The following is a 20,772-nucleotide window of genomic DNA, read 5'->3' on the forward strand; positions in this document are numbered from 1 at the left end:
GTAAATACAAAAGTGTACAGCATAAAGAAATTTTCTTTCTTAAAATTGTTTTTGTGTGTTATAAACAATGTTAATATCATATACCAAGTTTTTTTGAATATCGAAACAGTGCCTGACTTGCCATAAATTTACTTTCTATTTCAAATGGTTAATAAATTACTCTACCCCATATTCAGTTATTGTTGTTGTCTCGAGGGACTTCATGTTATCAGTTTCTACCTTATTTATTTGTTCTTATGCATATTTGTATGTATGCAAGTTTATTTTTTAATAATCCCTGTAAAATTTCAGCAATTATCTAGGAAATGTATATTATACTTTTGAGTGGTAAATGACATTTGTAAATATGATACTGTCTTCAGACAAAGTATATTTTTATTAATTAAATGTGAAACATACGTGAAATCACACCCTACCTTTACACAATGAGCATGCCATTTCGACCTACAATCTTCATCGTTCAATTTTTAGGCATTGGAAACCATGAATCAGGTACCTCAATGGCACTGCATGAGATACAGGAAGTTCGAACTAGTACGAAGGTGTAGAGGATACAAGAATGGTATACGAAGATCCTGACCCCCAATTTATTTACTAATTTTAATTGATCTCAGTGATTAGAATAAGTAATTTATTATTCATCAGTAAAATTATTTAAACTGAAATGTATATAACATCTCTTTTAGAATTTTCTGTTACCTTGATATTATTTATTACACTAACTTTGAACTATTATTGGAAAATTTTCGATTGTGATTCTAATCCTATCTCAATCAACAATTCATCAATCAACCACCTCCAAATTTTATTCTGGAAAGTAATGGGAGATAAAATAGAATAGTGAGAATTTTTTGATGAAGGTAATGGGGTACATTTTAGGGGTATATAAAGTTTTCATTTCTTGATACAAACTGTCACAGAATAATGTGTGTTTGAAAACAGTGCTTTTACATTAACCAGCTGTTGCCCTCTTGCGAACGCCAATCCTCAAAAATCTGATATAAACCAATTTGCAATGCGACGTTTCGTTCATTAGATTTCATCAATTTTTTTTAATAATACATGGGACACATGGTTGGGGCTTGGCTAATAATTTATCAGTGAATGTATCTAAATGCAAAACTATAAAGTATATAAAGAAAAAAATCAGTGAATTTTCATATAATTTGGAACTGGATGGAATTGTCTTATTACAATATAATTCCATAAAAGATTTACGGATTGTCTTTGATTCTGAACTGAGTTTTCTTCGGCACATTAATCATAAGATTTCAGAGGCATGTAGGATGTATGTATCTTTAATGGGGTACCTCGAAATTTAAATGGCTCAGTAGATCAGGACAGTCAATAAATGGAGGCATAAAATAGATGTCAAGCATATTATCTATGCTTTCAAAGTTCAATCTGGTTTATATTTATATTGACTGTCCTGATCTACTGAGCCATTTAAATTTCAAGGTACCACAATTCGCAGGCAGAAAAAAATTAAACTTTCTATAATTTCCGACCAAGAACCAATGTCCTTCGAAATCACCACAATATGGAACAATTTTAACTAAATTTGTAACTCTTTTGATTTATTCTGGAATAGCTTGAAGCAAATATAGCATGTTAGTGCAAAATCTGTAATATTTTACTTACTTGTTTTTCTTTCACTATACTTGAAGTCATCTATTTTTGTAATGGCATTTTTTCCTTTCTTTCAACTTCTGTTGTTCTAACATTGCTCTGTAAGGGGATTGTACAATCTGTTGGGCAATAAAATGCTATTATTATTATTATAACAATGACGATAGTTGCTTGAAACCAACAAAAACTGCAACTGCAATAGTTTTCATGTAAGTGTAAAATTGAATAATCCAAATAAAACATTCTATATTGTAAAGTAATATTTATTTTCTTACAGTTTGATTTACACAATGATTGAATAAAGGGAAAATCAGTACAAAATTGTATAAAATAATGAAAACTCTCTTCCGCTTCAAATTCAATATTTTTTGATAACCTGTTGGATTATTTAACTCTTACACCAAATTCACTGACAACACTATAGTTGAATCTTTTCTATAAATAAAATTTCAGAAACTGAAATAAATAATCTCTCATTACACAGCGCATTCATAAAGTCATATTCCAATTTGATAAAATTCAAACAAGTTAACTGAAAAAACTCGTTTTGCCACGAACCTTTTAGATGATTAATATTGAATAAATTGGAATATTTGATCTAACGTCCACTTTAATTTTCAAATTATCAGTGGTTTAGTTGCCAATTAATTCTTCAAATTTTTACATTTCATGTATATAAATGCTATTTACAAAAACCACTTTGGCAACTGATTCATTAGGTAATCTTCGATTATACAGGGCAAGGACAAGAAAATAATAATAATATTTCAGTAGATGGTTTGAGAATCACAGAAATACAAAACTCAAGTGAAAATGTCTAGTTTGATGTAATATCTAAAGCAATCATTACAAAGTTGGCATATTTTTAGAAAAAATCCTAACTATTATTTCCACTAGCCAAATTAAAAAAGAAATATTTTTAGAAAATCAATAACCCAAATACATGTCGGTGTTTGTTACTTATGATTTAACCCGTACATTTAAACTAAGATCCATAGTTTTCGAAGATGGAATCCCATTAACAACCTGCCATAAATATTTACAAAAGAAATACGATTCATAAAAGTGTAAAGAATTGAAAGTGACTTTCTGGTTGCCTGTTAATTTAATATCACCCACCAGTCCAATTAACAATAATCTGTATGAATATTTCTAGATCATAGTCACTGCCTGTGTTAGTACAATAGTAATATACCAGATCTCATTCAGTATGAAAGATATCAGAGCATTTGTCAGATAAAAACAAGACAGAACAAAATTTTTAGAAAAAATTCTTTGTGTTTTTTAAAAGCGTGATGGTTTGAAAGTCTGAAATTATTTTTCAATTGTTTTTTTTTCGGAAAAGGAGGCGAATTAAAAAAAAAGATTGTCTATGACTATTGAAAAAAGATGGAAATGAGTGTATCCCACTAAAAATTTTCATTGTGGTGGAAAAATTGTTTTTTTTTTCTAAAGTTTCACTTGATAAAATGAAAGAACTCAAATAGCGTTATTTAACATAAACTTGTAAGTTGTTATCAACTTCTTGGAGAAGTGGTTAGAACTCTAGGTATGCCAGTCGTCCTGGGTTCAATCTCGAGTCAAGTAACATATCCGACAGTTTTTTTTTCTACTCGATTTTCAAGCTATTCCAAATTGAATAAAATTATAAAAAAAAGGAAACATTATCAAAAGCATTTTTAGGTTACTTCTTGTTATGAAATATAATAGTATCACTCTGATTCGAGATATCCTAAACAAAAATATTTCATTTTAAAATATTTCTGCCATAAGACATAGAAAAAGACATTTAGATGCAAGCCGAAGGCAACCATCAAGAAACTTCATTTTCACATAATAACCACATTTCTCGCTCTTTGAAAAACATATTAAAGCTGAAAAAATAAAATCAGAAAAATGCTCCAACTTTGATTTTTGAAGTATTACTCTCATATTTATTTGTCTTTTATGTTTTTCACAATTCTCAATATTATTGAATCATTATATTTACTATGCATAAAAACTTTAAATGAAAGAAATATTGTGTTTTTTAAAGGTAATCAATTTGAGAATATTTGGTTTTCTATTTTTGATATCAATTTTATCGAATAAGATTCAAGAAATATTTTATCGTCTTGAACTCCTGCAGAAAATAATTTGTCTGCGTTATGCCAAAATTAAAAACATTTTGACAAGAAAATTGTGAATTCAAAAAGTATATGGAAAACAAAAATATATAAATCCACCTCTAATGATCGTATCTCATTTTTTCATCCAGCTATTTGGAAAGTTCAAAATGTATTCTCCTTTTTCAAAGTCACAGATAACAAATTTTTTCTTTGTTAAACAATTTTAATGCTCAAAAATGAGAGTTAACGCTCCTTCATACTGGCTAAGGACTGGCACTGTTACAGTCAACATCGTCTTAAGCTAAACATAAAAACAAAAACAGATTAAAAATTACAACAAAACAACACAAAACTCGAATAGAGGACTCCAGAAAAATACAATTAATAAAAATATGATAAACCTTAGAATAACAACAGATATTTGCAAGACAGATAGATCGAAAATTGATTTTTTTATAGAATGAAACAAATGAGAACTTCACCAGAGTTTTATTAATGGCACATTTATACGGAATTTTCGAGGTAATAATCACATTTCTATATCAAAGCTGTAAATAAATGTTTCTTCCAGTTTTTTTACGAAATTGCCGGCACTGGATGAAAATCATATCAAAACACAGTGCTATTTTCACATAACGTAAAGTTGTTTGGTACTACCTGAGTTCCATTTGAACCAGGCATATCAGCTGGGATTTTGTCTTCTTTAATTGTGACCCCGGCCGTGGAAGCCAATGTTTTTATGTTATTCACAACTGTTGTCTAAATTTCAATGACAGGTTTGGATACAGACTTCTTGATTTGTAAATGATTTTTAATGTCCACAGAACATACATTCAGGGACTTTCTAAGTACAATGAATAATCATGTTCAATCTGAAAATAAGTTGATGAATCAATTTTATAGTTAAATGTTGAAGTGTTCAAGTCGGTTCTGCGAAAAAACTAGTAGAGTGATTTTGTCAAAATATAGGAAGCATGTAATTTTTGATCAAACTCCTCAAAATACTATTTGCTAATATTTCTTCGAATCTAAGGAACAGCACGAATGAATATTTGCTATTGTATAACGAAACACATGCTGTGGTTTTACTTTCTTAGTGAAAATATTACACTTGGTTGTATGTTTTTAGTTCAACCCTTTCGCAACACTCTGCATATTACATAAATGTGTGGAAGCTACTAGATCGCTAATTGACTATTCTTGTCGGATTTGAAATTAACTCTTTTAGAATAATCAATAAATCATTATGGTAAATATCTAAAAAAACTGTTTCCTCACGAAGTATAAACTACTACATTTTTACCACAGTGAAAGGGTTAAGTGTTTTGCCTTTCTAGTTATTGAAATCTTTGAAAAATGAGACAATGATAATAACTTGAAGTAATACACTTCAATTTATTATTACCTCGACATCGATACTCTCTGTTACTTATTCTGAGGTTTCATTCCACAAAATATTTTTTTCGATGTATTTCCAGCCAACGGCAGCAATTCTCAACGTACATCTCATACCGCACGACACTATAAAGGAGGGGGCGTGACACAGGAGCACAAACAGTAAACGGAATGTTTACCCGAGTCGAGTCTCTGATGCAGAGAAACTAAACGCACTCATTCGACGGGTCGCGAGTGCCGACACCTGCCCTATACGGATATCTCGTAGTTCATGTCATAGACGCTGGCACGATCTGGGGTGGAAGGGCGCTGCCCGACATGCGCTGTGCACTGTGGGGCACCCTCCTGTGTAGTGTCGGACATCTCGAGTGCCCTCACGAATGACATGGGCCTCCGACGGTTATCGGAAGGGGGGGGGCCCCCGCCGGGTTGCTTTCTGTGAACCTGGGGACTCTGTGGGGGCGGATACACGGGAACGCCCCCCCGAGCGGCGGGGTGGTAAGTCCGGACTGGGGGGGCGGCGTAGGGCTGCTGCTGCTGCGTGGGGCTTGTCGGGTTTGACCTATAGAAGTCCGTGGGAGGCGGATAACCGGGGGAGGTGTCCTTCCACATGTAGACGCCCCGCTGAGGTGAGTTTGCTAACTCGCGGATGTTGTCGACGGTGTTGTTGGATCGTGGGTACGAGAGCTGCTCCTGCCTTACGAGCTCTCCCTCAGACATGAAGCGTCGCTGCGGACTGCCGCCGTAGCTTTGCGGGGGCATCATCTGGCGCTGCTGTTGCTGCAGGTGGTGGTGGTTGTCCTGAGAGGGCTGGAAATCGTAGTAGTGGGGGGGCTGGTTCTGATAAACCACACCGATGAAGTCGGGCCTTCGTGGCTGAGTCGGAGTACTGGGGTTAGATCTGCGAATAGCACAAGCGACTACTGTATACTAGCGGTACCAGACAAAACGCAAGCGCCAGCGCGGCTTCAAAGCTCAACACATTCCGCATAGTCATCTGGCCTTTGTCAATTCCAAAGATTTACCATTCATTGACATTTCATATAAAAATATTCCACATTGAAATTTGAGAAAATATTCATCTACTATCACTAATCTACTTATCATAGCTATAAGGCACATTCAGCACAATTTTAAGAACTTATTCTATATTAGGGATTCAGTTGGGACGAAAATTAAATGTTTCTTGTCATTTCAAACCACTATAGACAAATGTTTCTTGTCGAACTTTTTTTGAGGATTTTCACCTTCTACAATCTGAAAAACATGAAAATTATAATGGAGAACTTTATACGAGTGTAGAAAAGGCAAACTTTTTAGTTCATCCCGATCAGTTACTGCGTAAAATCAAAGTATTTTTCGCAAATAAAAGTTCTATTTTGTCTATTAAAAAATTTGCTAAGAAATAATACAATACTCTTAACCGTTTCAGGGGCCAAAATCTGCCTCCGTCTTCAGAAATGGACAAAAAATTCAAATATATTTGCAGTTATTCCTTTGCTAATTATTTATTTCTCAACTTTTTCGACAAGATGCCCATTCTACACTCGTATAAAGTTCTCCATTATAATTTTCATATTGTGGAAGGTGAAAATACCCAAAAAAAGGACGATAATAAACTGATTTTCCTCCAGAAAAAATGACTTTCGTTCAACAAATGTTTTCTCTCAATATTTGTTTATGATTTATGCTATCTACCTTAACAAAATATTGATCTTATATGGGAATAATGAAAAATAGTACAAGTTTTTCACTCAACAGCATGTTCTTCATGAATTTTCAAAAAATGCAATCTTGAAAAAAGCTTATGGCAGAAATAGGAAACTACCAAATATTTATTTTAGCCTTTTCGTCAACTTCTGTAACATGCACTCCAATAGCTTTTGAAAGATGCTAGGCGATACTACTATTCGTTTAAATTCTTCAACATCGCCAGCAGAATGTACACTTCCAATAGTAATACAAATTCATGAATCAATATACAGATTATAACTGTAACATTACTTGTACTACCTCAATAAAGTATTATAATATAAAAATATGAACAACCATCCAAAACAAGCTTCTTATCTAATCAACTGTAATGCAATATTCTTCTCACCAACCAAGTTGGCGTCTTCAGGAGATGAAAAAAAACAATTCCAAAGCTGAAACTGATATCTATTTATATCTAACAGGACTTTCACTTTACAATACACATCAGTAATATGTGAATTTTTTTCGTGAAGGGGATACAATGGGCTGTTTGGGATGGAACCTTTGTCATTGTCCATAGTTCTCATGCCAAACTTCACTATTTTCCAAAAATTATAAACTTAGAGAAGTAGCGAGCAAAAACCTTTCTTTCCCAAAAATTATTCTCTCCTAAAAATATACCCCTTTCAATTCATTTAAAAATCTAGTGTCATGTACCGATTTCAATAATTTCAGACAGTTTTCGTTTATTCTATGGTCGTTCTCCAAGTTTAATTAGGAATCGTAAATTTAGAGGGAATTTTTTTAAATTTTCGATTTTTCAAAAAGACATGGATTCACAATTCATTCTCCTTCCATAAAAACCAAGATACACTAACATATTAGATCATGTTTTCAAAAAGTTGAACGTGAAAGTAGCCCTTGAAACTTCTTTGCTCAATTCAACAACAGAAATATATTGTTCAGATTAAGCAAGCTATAAAAACTCGTTTCAAGGAACACACAGAACATTTCCAAGACCAATAAATAAAAATGAAAATAAATGAAAACTGTCTGAAATTATTGAGATCGGTACATGACAATCTTTCTGAAAGCTTTCGAAAGTCTGGAAATAACAAAGTACGGCACGAAAATTATGAACCGCAACAAAAAGTCCCATTCCAAACAGCACATTGTATTTTTTTAATGAATCAATCTGTTGAAATTTGCGGGAACTTTCACGAGAAAATTTCCCGCAAATTGTTACCTGAAATCATATCGTAAAGTGAAAGTGTATGATTTAACGCGCACCGAGAAGAGTATTGCATTGCTGGTGATTGAGAACGGTGCTTGTTTTAGATTTATGCTACGCCAGAGGTTCCAGTTTTACCTTTCATTATAAACATCCATAATTAATATAAATAATCATTTCGTGAAAATTAGTAGGTCTGTTTAAAAAAAATTTCAACAAAAGTAGGTTTATATTCAAACAGACTGTATCCATTGTACATTGAATCCCTATTATTTATTTCAAATAAAATTATTTTTAATGATATTGGGATTTTTCAAGGAAAAACTCTACTACTATTACTACTATTGGAGTAACATCAATATTCCACTAATGAATAAAGAGTGCTGCAGTGCCTAACTAAAAAAAAAAAAAACATGCAGAGCTTACATCTAGTTAAGCAATTTATTGTGCAATATAAGAACTTTCGAACAGATCAAGATATCAAGGTCGGACAAAATTTACGTAAAAAATGTAGTGTGGATCATTTTTCACGAGAGGGTGCTACCAATTTTTTTACAAATAGAAAGAGGGTCTTGTGATAAGTCGTTTGATACATCTTTCAATTCCTATCCAAAATTTTCAATTCTTCAAAATAAGATCAGTCGAACAATTGGGAATTTTACATTAGTTGTGGGATTTAGAAACAACCGATAAGTATCATGATTTTAAAAAAAAATGTATTCTAAACTCACTTCATTTCATTTCAGAAAATGTTCAAAATAGTCACCATTCATTTCTTGACAATAATGAAGTTTATTTACAAATCTATCATGGAATGTTTCTGGGGTAATTTCGCTAGGAACACCTCTTACTATAACCATGAGCTCTGAAGTATACCGCGGTACTTCAGATCTCACAATCCACACAAAAATCTAAAGGTGTCATATCAGGTAATGCAGCGGGACATACTAAGGAATCATGTTCACCTATCCACTGATTTGGATAGGTGGATTACTCATTGTAATAAAGAAGTCCCTCATCTTGCTGAAACATACGTTCAGTTGAGAACTCATTTGGATTTGACAACTTTCAAACCGGTAGACAGGCAAATTTGATCCCTTACATTAGCCCACTAGATCACCTGATATGACACCTTTAGATGTTTTTGAGGGGATTCATGTAATATCTGAAATGTACAATACACAACTAAAATTCATTTAGGAACTTGTGGATAGAAAAAGATTGTAAACTGACTTCGTTATTGTCAGGGAATGAATGATAACATTTTGAATATGGAGTAAGTTTTGAATGTTTTTATTTTTCTTAAAATCATGATATTTATAGTTTGTTTGCAAATGGTTGAAACGAATATAAAACTGCTAATTACTCAGGTATGATTTTATTGATTTCCAAGGATGAAAAAAGTATCACTCAAAAAATTGAAATGCCAATCAAACGAGTTATAACAAGACCCCCTTGAGCGGAATTTAAAATTAAAAATATCTTATCACTTTGATAAAAAAAAATCTTGGTTTCCTTTACTTACTATCAAGAATGCACTTTGATTATTCATAAATAATTCTAGTTCTATGCACGAGTAGATATTTATACTCTTGCTAATTCACCCATTTAATTTTAGACAAGTCAAAAGAAAAAAAAAATACTAGTGCAAATCATGCAATAAACTATATTGATTAGTTTTTTTTTAATATGGATTTTCATCTAGTATCGGCCAGTTCTATTAAATTATTTAAAAAACATTAGTGGTATTTCACACAAAAGAAAACAAAACAGTAAAATTCAAGTAATAACACACAGAAGAGACATATAAAGAACAAGCGGGGAAAACATATTGCACAATGAATTGAAAAACTTCATCGTTGTCAAATATTATATTACAAATGCCTGTGGTGTGATCTACAAAAATACATGAAGAAATTCATACATGGATGAAAATCAACACTATTAAAGCTTTAAAAACGAAAGATCCGTCTTTCCGTTTCGAAATAGATGCTGTGTTTACTGTAACGTCACAAAATAGGTACCAATTAACAGGATTCAAACAACATTCGAGGCAAAAAAATTCAGTATTCTAAACCAGCAAAATGATACAGCTGAAAAAGGGTAGTATACTCAATAAGAAAACTTATAACTGATTGATATGATTGGGTCTGAGAAAACAGACTGAGAAAAATATAAAGGCAATATTTCTGAGAATTTATAATTTCAAAAATCTGATCAATTCATCCAGTGAAACCAATATTAATTATAGGGAGTTGCATTGGTATTGGGATGATAAATTTATAGTCTAAGTCGTAGCTTAAAATCAGAGGACCTAAAAGCCATCTACTGAATCAGTAAAATAAGTGTGATAAAATAAATTTCTGTGTTCAGTAAGATTTGAACCCAAGAATTCTGATTACTAGTCCCGTGTTCAAAAAACTACTCAACAAAAGCAGTGTGACAATAAAAACTATTTGAGTTTCAAACAATACTCATTTTGTTATCAAGTGAAGAACTTTAATTTTTTTTGGCACATGAAAATTAGACGATTCAAAACGAACCGTCACCTCAATAATTAAGTTTGACATTTGAGAATTTTTTTTGGGGTAGTGAATCTCAAGGGTTTACTTGCCATTGAAAATAATTGAAACACCACTGAGAAGTTTTTAATTTGCTTTTATGTGATTATCTTTCGAAGATGGTGAGTTGAAAGTCGCATTCCTTTGGGGAATGTCTGTGGACACTCAGCGAATATTCATTCTACAAAAACAATGTTTGAGAAAAATTTTTAGTCTACCTAGAACAGAGAGTTGCAGGGAAATATTTACTGAAAAGAAAATTCTTACTCTTACAAGTATGTATGTGTATGAATGTGTTATTTTTGTTAAAGAAAACATGTCATTATTTGAAATTTTTTATAGGAATCACTCTCATAATACCCGCAACAAAAACAGTCTTCTCAACTTAATGACACGTTTTTCTTTCGTACAGAAAAATGTTCCTTTTTCTGTGATTAATATTTATAACAAAATACCTGATTCCATCAAAAACTTGCCTGTTAGAAAAATGAAAAAGGAACTAAAAATCATGCTTTTATCAAAGGCTTATTATTTGGTAGAAGAATATTTCACTGAGACTTTGAAATGTCTGCCTGTTTATATTTTTTGTCTGACTGTTTTGTATACTTTTACAATGTTATTATTGTACTATATGTTTGTCTGAAATGTCTTGTAGTATGCAATGTGTTTATTTATATATATCCATATATATATACCGGGTGTCCCACATTTTATGTGACAGGCAATATCTGGTTTGTTGAAGGAGATACACAAAAATGTTTCATACAAAAGTTTTAGGAGTTCATGAGAGCTATATTTTGATATAATTTTTAAATATACAGGGTGTTTGGTGTAGGTGCTACAGACCAAAATTCCATTTTTTAAAATAGAACGCCCTGTATATCATTACATATTCAGATGCTACGTTAAATTCTGATATCATTTCATGTTTGGTTTTTGAAATTCGGTTACGGCGTTTTTGAGTTATTGCACTTTTCCTTAAATATAGTTTCAAAAAAACTTATTTACTCGTACACGAATCCAGTCTATATTTTTTATTAAATTGAACTAGACTACTACTGAATACAAACCATTATTCTCACCTCTACGATACGATATCGATATCAGTTGAATATAATAGTGAAATTCTTGAGAATGTGACTAACTTGAGGGTGAATTGCTTTATATTGCACAATTTCATCAAGTAGCTTATGCTTGTTGATGCCATAGTAACAAATGTTGTTGAATTGTATCTACTTGTCAGTTCGATTCAGTGATTCTTTGCAAAACAGTAACTGTGTTCTTTGTGCGAAAACTCCAGTATGCCTTTCGCGTTTAGTCCAAGTGATTGCATTGATATGTTATTAATTTTTGGGGAATGTCAGAAAAACTGCCATCAAGCACAACGTCTATACCAAGAACGTTTTCCAGACAGACCCATTCCGTCACGAATGACTTTTTCGAGAGTTGTAGAAAAATTGCGAACTGGGTCATTTCCTTCTACTATAAAGCATCGTCATCATACGAGATCTGTTAGAACTGAAGATTTAGAGATCAATGTGTTGGCTTATATTATTATTCATCCACATGTTTCTATCCGTACTCTTGCAGAAGAAGTCGGTGTAAGTAAATCTAATGTACAGAGAATTCTGAAAGAAAATAAATACCACCCATTCAAAATTCAGTTGGTACAAGGTTTGAAACCCACGGACTTTGAACGACGACTTGAATTCATTGCTTGTATTCAGGTAATATTACATGAAAGTCCTAACATATTCAGTCAAATTTTGTGGAGCGATGAATTGCGATTCCACAATAATGGAGTTGTGAATCGACATAACAATCACTATTGGTCTCAAGAAAATCCCCACTGGGTCCGCGAAAGTAATTTTCAAACTACTTGGGGTATTAATGTATGGTGTGGATTGTTCAATGGCCGCATCATAGGACCTTACTTTTTCAATGAAAATCTCAATGGATTGCGATATTTACATTTTCTAGAAAATGATTTGATCCAGTTGATGGAAGATATTCCCATAGCAGAACGACAAGGAATTTGGTGGCAACAAGATGGTGCTCCTCCTCACAATTCACAGGTTGTTACTGAATATCTGGATAGAACGTACCCAAATAGATGGATTGGTAATAAGGGTCCAATTCGGTGGCCGGCTCGTTCCCCAGATTTATCACCGCTTGATTTTTTCCTATGGGGTTATTTAAAAGATATTGTTTTCACTACTCCCCCCTTTGAATGTGGATGATCTGAAAATGAAAATTCGACTAACGTGCAGTGATATTACGCCTGATATTATAAGAGCGACTTGTACGAGAGAAGTGATTCGACGTTTCGAAGCCTGTATAATATCTAATGGGCATCACTTTGAACAATTTTTATGACTTATTCCTAGGTACCTACCATTCTTATGAAATGATTTATCAAGTTATATTATTTACATTGTTATTAATTAAAGATTTGTTTTCGAATACACCTCTTTCAATTTCGCAATTGTTTCATATTCAAAATGATTCCTGACTGAATTCCACAACTCAAAATTGAAACCATTACTTCGAACACCCAAAATTTTGACTAATTTTCATGTGATCTGATGCAGAGAGAATAATTGTATGAGATATTTTTAAAAATAATAGTCGTTCTCAAGACTTTACATTTTAAGCAATAACTAAACAACGCCGTAACCGAATTTCAAAAACCAAACATGAAAATAATCAGAATTTAACTTTGCATCTGAATATGTAATGATATACAGGGTGTTCTATTTAAAAAAATGGAATTTTGATCTGTAGCACCTACACCAAACACCCTGTATATTTAAAAATTATATCAAAATATAGCTCTCATGAACTCCTAAAACTTTTGTATGAAACATTTTTGTGTATCTCCTTCAACAAACCAGATATTGCCTGTCACATAAAATGTGGGACACCCGGTATATATATATATATATATATATATATATATAATATATATATAATATATATATATATATATATATATATATAATATATTTTCATTTTTTATTTTTTTGGAAATTTTTTCATACTCCTTTATACATTAACATGTTCTACACCTTTGTACCAAAGAACTAATAAAGATAACTATCTATCTATTAATTACTGGTTCAAAGGTGTGAGTTATGAATTACTTTGTTTACTTACTGAATGAGAAATATTCGCAAAATTGACATTTATTTCAATAGTGATAAAAATTAAATTTTCAGTATATTTGATCTGAGGTGATGCTTCTACCAAAAAGCTGCTGAAATAAGTAAATTATCTGGCTGATTGAATTCAATTATTTAAAAAAGCGTCAATTATTTTAGCGTTTTTTGTTGGGTGAGTAGGCAAAATAATCCATAACTCACACCTTCAAACCAATAAGTCGGAGAGATTCGTAACTTACCACCTTCGAAAAAAATCACAGATGGAATTACTTTTTAGCGGATTTCATAAATAAAATCAGTTTCCTCATTGACAGATTAGGTTGTTTGGATTAGTAGCCACATTGTTTAGTTTTCATAACTTTCTTGGCTTATTTCGGATGCACAAATTGATGATGCATGTGTAAAGATCCATTGACCGTACTATAACTTAGCTTTTGTTGAGATGATGTTTATAAAAAAGTATTCTGCCATTCATTTTTTGGAATAGGTTCATTCTTGGCCAGAGATCGCCCTCACTTGCTAACTGTATTTCAAACGCGAATGAGAACAAATAAAATTATACTTTGAACACATCTAGTATTTAACGTGTTATCATGGTAAAACATAAACAAAGATTGTACTTTTGATGAGAAAATTCCAAGAGTTCTCAAACAAAAAAATCGATAAAATGGAAATTTTTTGAAGTTGTCCTGTCCACAAATAGATAGTAGCAATGAAAACCCCGATGCAACTTTCAGGCCCTCGTCCCAGAACGATTCTCTAGAAAGACACCATCTTTGTGCTTCACGCAAAAAAGACAAACTCAGATTTATGTTTACCTTCTGACGGGAGTAGAGAGCGCGAGTGGCGTGGGAACTCCAAGCGCCTTTATCCTCTGCTGCATAGTTGGCGAAGGTCGCTGGGGCCCCAAGCTATCGGGGGTGCCGCTCCTGTTAGAGTCGAGGCCTCTCGGCCGCGGATGGGGGCTACTCCGGGGGTAATGCACGACGCCGCGTGGGTGTCTTGGAGACTCGCCATCGACCGTCGAGGGGGCAGAAAGAAGTTGCTTTTCGAACCATGTCGCTGCAGAGGCGGCGTTGGTTCGCAGTCTTGGGATTGTGATGCCGAAGGCTCCATTTCGAGCTCACAGCCTTCTCGACCAGGCGACATCTGAAAATGACAATTTTTCAAGATCTGTCCCTGAATTTTCACATTGATTTCTAATCTTCATTCATTTATTTTAATGAACAAAGCCAATTTACAGGTAATTATATACTCAAAGAATTTTGAAAAAACACAGATTTTTGAAAGATGATGAACATGAAACAAATAATTCCAGACTATAATGCTGATGATTTGGGTAATAGAAAACACAGTTTTATAATGCTTATATTTTGGTTTAAAAATATTTATATTTAATGAAATTATACAAAATCCAAATTTAATGAAATGTAAAAAATTTAGGATATGATCCTATGAAATATATCCCAAATCTGTTTAAACTTCCTTACTGAGATACTTAGTGGAATAGGGTAAATTTTCCCATAAAGGTTATGTATTCGTATATGCAATAATAGTAACTATTTATTAAGAAAATTCCTAAAATTTTCCATAAAAAAATAAATCCAGAAGTTATTTTTTATACCAGGAATCCATTCTAAACTGACAAAGATACCAAATAACCTTAACTACAGACATTTCAAGTTTTTAGTACCGTAAAAAATTGTATATTTTGATATTTTCAACACAAATTTCAATCCAAAATTGATCAGGATAGATCAGGAGTATATAAGCTGACTTGTGGCTCTTGTCCAAAACTGTATATTGGCCAAACAGGAAGAACATTTTTCCAACGAATTAAAGAACATAGGAGTAGTTTTGTAAATAGAAAGACCAATTCCACATTTGCAAACCATCTTTTAGCAGAAGGACATGAGTTCAATCATGAGTACGAGGTGTTACATTTAGAAGAGAAGAGTTTGAAACTTAATCATCTAGAATGTTTAGAAATCAATAGATTCAGGAATTCGGGTAATTTACTGAATGATCAATTAGAACTCAATAACTCTCCGTTACTGAATATATTTTTTCAAATGTGAAAATGGAACATAAGTGCAGGTAATTTAATTCGTTAGAAACTCAGGTAAAATATCAGCTACTTAAAATTCAGGTACTTCGTTTACAGGTACTTTGATTTCAGGTACTCCATAAACTATATATATATTTAGTATTGAATGTGTAGAATTAGTTGAAAGACACGCCAGATGAAGCCATTGTATGGCGAAACACGTGTTGCTTTTTTGTAAAACAATTTAGTGAAAATCTCACAATAAAGTGTTTTTGGAATACGTTCAAAATTTCTACTCTTCCTCTCAAGATCCAGGTTAGTAATAACCTCATATGCTTCTATTTTGATAGAAAAAAAATATTTAGAGCCCAATGCTCAAAAAAAGAACTCACTTTGTTGTAAGCATTAGAGTTGATATTTCTCACTCCGTTGCTGTTATCCATGTAGGTTCACTTGACTGTCGTTCGTAATCGTAGCAATAGGTCCGTGAGGACAGTGTTTTCGTTTCGCATTGTATTTATGAGGTTTCATAAGACTGAAAACATAAATACATAAATTATCCGGTGCATTATGAAACAACATATCAACTTGTACTGTACCTTGGAAACTGAGGACCGAACTGGGTGTAGCAGCAGTTATCCCAGCAGCCTCTAGAAAAAGGGTTGTAGCCACCCTTGAACTTACCAGTGACTTGTTCATTTGTGGTGCGTCCTCGAGACACCAGAACCATGTGGAAGCCTGTCAAGCCAAATATCGGAATCGACAAAAGCGCCACCAATGCCATTAATACCATACTGAAGTTGTGTTAAGGAAGATGATTCTATTTCATATATTCTCGTTCATTCTGAATAATTTTCATCAGTTTTTAATTGAATGTTATTCCATATACTGACGTTATTTTCTAATAAAAATGTGAAATAATTTTTCAAAAAGGATACGCAATAATGGGTTGAGGCTTGGAGTAGACATCCTCACAATGTAATATAAAGATGAGGCTCAATGTAAATATACTAATCATGTGTATACTTAATGATATGAGGAAGAAAAAGAAGAACCTATAGTTTCTCCTTCCTATACAGTTGTTCACCCAAGGACAGTGATGATCAAAGGTCTGAAAATCATTTTAAATTAACATGGGAAAGACCAACCGAAAAATGCCTAATTGGAAAATTGCAGCACATTTGGAAAAAATCAAAGTTGGAGGCATCTAAAAAATATATTTGAGATTGATTTAGGATTGGCTAGGAATCACACGTTTAAAGGCAAGATCTCATCAATTCTTAGCTCGCACAAGTTCCAACTTTTGAGAGTTGTTGTTTGTAGGGGGGCAACAGCTGGTCACAGGAAAAACAGTTTTTTTCAGATATAGAACATTAAATTGAATGGAGTGTATTTATAGGAAAGATTAATTTTTGGGAAAGAACAAATAATCTGTTCCCAAACACTACAACTGCAACTCTCTTTCTCGAAGCATGTTTTGGTGTTTGGAAACTATGATTCTTTTGAATTCATTCTACGTCAGATATTCCACTTCCACCTTTCAAAACTAAAAAGGACTTTGAAGGAAATGAAACATTCTATGAAATATCAAATAACTCATGTATATGACACCCATTTTTATAAAATGATAACTAACTTTACAAATATGATGAAGCCTAAACTCAAAACATATGAAATCAATTGATATGGAGACCCTGCAAAAAATGTATCTGTGTAATAATATATAACATAAATAGGTATACCAATTTGTATGTGTTTATTTGTATCAAGTCCCAGAGTCTTCCTAAAAATTTTAAACTTCAATGTTAACCTATTTTCATTATTCATTTCCACAATATTATAAGTACATTTCATCACCAAAATTTTTTTCATTAACAATGATGTGCAAAAGAATAGAATAAGGTTTCACGACCATGAACAACATATATAGGTAATTATTATGAATTTGCTTGTTCATTTACTAATAATCTCAACACCTATACTTATTTGTATAGATGTATACATTTACAATATAAATGTATAAGTGTTAATGCACCATTCAAGATAAATATATTATTGCCTAAAAAGAATATTTTTCTGTTTTTTATGTATCTTATTTCAGTTTTCTCTTCATTTAAACCAGTGTTTCTAAGCCTCTTACACAGATAAATATTTGTGGTGGAATAATTTCCAATTTGGTTATTAGAGAAATAGCTGATGAATCATTTACCTCCTAATATCACAGGTGTGGATAAATTAACTTCAGATAAAATATAAATTCAATGGTTTTCGAATGGAAAAATAACTATAAATAAAAGTTTAATCAGGTAAACAGATCAGTACATCTAAACCACAATTATACTTTAATTGTTCACGGTTATCTGCAGCAACAATTATTCCTATTTTGTTCTAGTTCATTCATCAAATGAGAGAAATTTGCCGTTTTAATGTTACAATCATTGAACAAAAAGATAGAAGTGTTGATTCATGAAATTATATTGAATACTTGAAGTGTTTACAAAATGAGTCTGATAACTAGGAATATGAGTCACCAGTTTAAAAATTTGGATTATATTTTTACTGGACCTAATAGTGCGAACAATGTTCCCAAATTGAAACGAACTTCAAAAAAGGTAGTACAGTATGTAACTAAGTTTGCATTAAATGTTACAAGTCTGATACTAGTGAAAATTCTATTATAACTCACCTCTATACAGTGGTTACACACACTGCAGTGGGAACACCTCGGTGGCCTATAGAATTTGCAAGTAACACACCATTTCATGCGAACGGTAATACCATTTATATCAACGTTCTTATAAAGGGGAGCTCTAAAGTCATCTTCTCTGTCTTCGTCAGGAGGGGCTGAGAGTATGACGGAGATTTAGTCATTAGTGAAATTATTGGAGTAGTTTTTTTACCTTTGGGTATGACTCCAGGGTCCATGAAAGTGGCGAGGGTGAAATTTGCCAATACGAAGAAGGTGATAACCCCTTGATAAGCAGGAACCCATGGGTGATCTGGTATATAATACTGGGCACTACAATGAGAGTGGACGGCTAAATTTGGAAGTATAAACATACAGAAATAACTTACGGATAATAAAAAAATAGTGTGGTGGCTACGATGAGCAATGTCCAAGCAAATGTAGCTGGTATGTATCTAGTTTTGACATCGCACTTGGGCATAATGTATTTTTTTACCTAGATTCACCCTCAAGTTCTAGCAAAATGCTGAAAAACCTGTCTCATTCGGGTCAACATGGCTGGCACTCGCAGAGGCAAACACTACGAAAGAGAAATTGTGTAGAAGTCAACCATAGGCGGCACGGTACACCACAGACGTTTGTGTCAATTATTTGACGGAAAAAAACAGGTGTGTTGACATTGGGAAAATAGGATATTTTCAAATTCCCTAGAAACCCATCATGGTCACAGCACAGAACTCAGAATTGAACTCGAGATATTCATATAATTATGAGTTCTATGGGTAATTGTCACAGAACTGAAACGCATAAGAGTAATACCACCAACCTAAAAGCGACGTCACACTTTTCCGGTCTAGAAGATACCCTTAAGAGAGGCGCTTTGATCTAAAGAAACCAATAAACACCTATGCATTTTTTTATTCTTTCAATTATTGATGATGTACTCATATATGTTCCATACAGTGAAAGAAATATTTCTTGACTATTTTTTCTACAAAATACCCAAATTTGAAAATTTCCCCTCAAACGCTAACGCTATCAATAGATATCTTATGAACATTCAGAAAATTCCCACTGCGACCGTAGTTAATTATCAATAATAATACAATCGACTGATGAGTTATCAAGAATAATAATTAGAAAATGATTTCATATTTCTACCTCCTGATTAACAATTATTACAAAAAAAAAAATTTATAGAAAGCATCGAATATTTCAATTTCATTAATCTGTTTGAAAACAAATAAGTTTTTCCGATAATCAGCTGTCGCCCCATACGAACGACAACTCTCAGAAGTTGAGAAACTTGTGCGAGCCAAGGACTAACGAGGTCTTACCTTTTAACGTGTGATTCCTAACACGGTCAATCAAAAAAGTTTAAATCGTCGCCATTTTCGTTTTAATATTATAGATGATTTAAAGTTTTATTTGTACTCCCAAGCAGTTTTCACAGCTTTGCCGGAGATAATGTATTTGTTAAGGTCAACATATTTTAAAATTTAGACATAACACTAGAAATGGATGTTTTTTACGGTTTTTGTTCTAGCATAATTGCAACCACTAAACACAGATATGCTTGTTTCTGGAGTCTAGCAGAACATGTGCCACGGTTTTAGTAGAACCCTTTTCAGTGGAAAGGATACAGTAAATTGAAATAATTTGTTTTTTTTAGTGTTCCAACTTTTTTGTTCCTTATTTAATTAATCGATGGATGTAGCCGTTACTATGTGATGGGAAATCATCATGAAAAATGAGAATTGAAACTACATGTTTTTTACCACTTTTAACGTTGTAATTATCATTTTTCATTGATATTTATTATTTACTTTTAATTTTTCAATATTTTCTTTTTTCAACTCTAATTTTTCATACTTAATTAATCGAATTTTATATCCATTTTTCTCCTTCATAGATAGACTACATCATTTGGAAATTTGTGATCGGAGCCACTTATATATGGAACACCCTGAGCAATTAAGGAGCGTGTTATTACCTCCTAATACATATGCCAAAACCTCGTAAAATGAACTTCAAATTTCCGAAACAAAACAAACTAAAACATCTATTCATAGCTGTTTGAATGTTGTCTTGACCTCTCGCGTCTGACGGCCTCTCTGATGGTGGCCCTCATCGGAATACTTTTCAAAATTGGATTTTTTTGTCACTAAAATATTTTAAATGTATGTTTTTTTCTTTGTTCATTCAAAACAGGAGTATTCGACGCACATGTACGATATTGGTAGTATTATATATATAGGA

The 20,772-nt window shown here is 32.7% G+C and overlaps 1 protein-coding gene across 1 annotated transcript; it reads right to left on the minus strand.

Moving 5' to 3' along the window:
* Positions 1–1,871: 1,871 nt before the first annotated feature.
* On the minus strand, positions 1,872–19,157 carry LOC111503071 (zinc finger DHHC-type containing 8). The gene is given in 10 exon segments (XM_023157287.2): positions 1,872–6,033; positions 14,599–14,804; positions 14,807–14,929; positions 16,220–16,277; positions 16,279–16,362; positions 16,427–16,621; positions 16,766–16,938; positions 18,514–18,671; positions 18,728–18,846; positions 18,903–19,157. Coding segments are annotated over 10 exon segments (1,860 nt in total). The 5' UTR covers positions 18,995–19,157; the 3' UTR covers positions 1,872–5,381.
* Positions 19,158–20,772: the final 1,615 nt, after the last annotated feature.

This window comes from Leptinotarsa decemlineata, unplaced genomic scaffold (assembly GCF_025532065.1).
Source record: "Leptinotarsa decemlineata unplaced genomic scaffold, Ldec_3_MD MMD2_P_RNA_scaffold_2, whole genome shotgun sequence".
Lineage (NCBI taxonomy): Eukaryota > Metazoa > Arthropoda > Insecta > Coleoptera > Chrysomelidae > Leptinotarsa > Leptinotarsa decemlineata.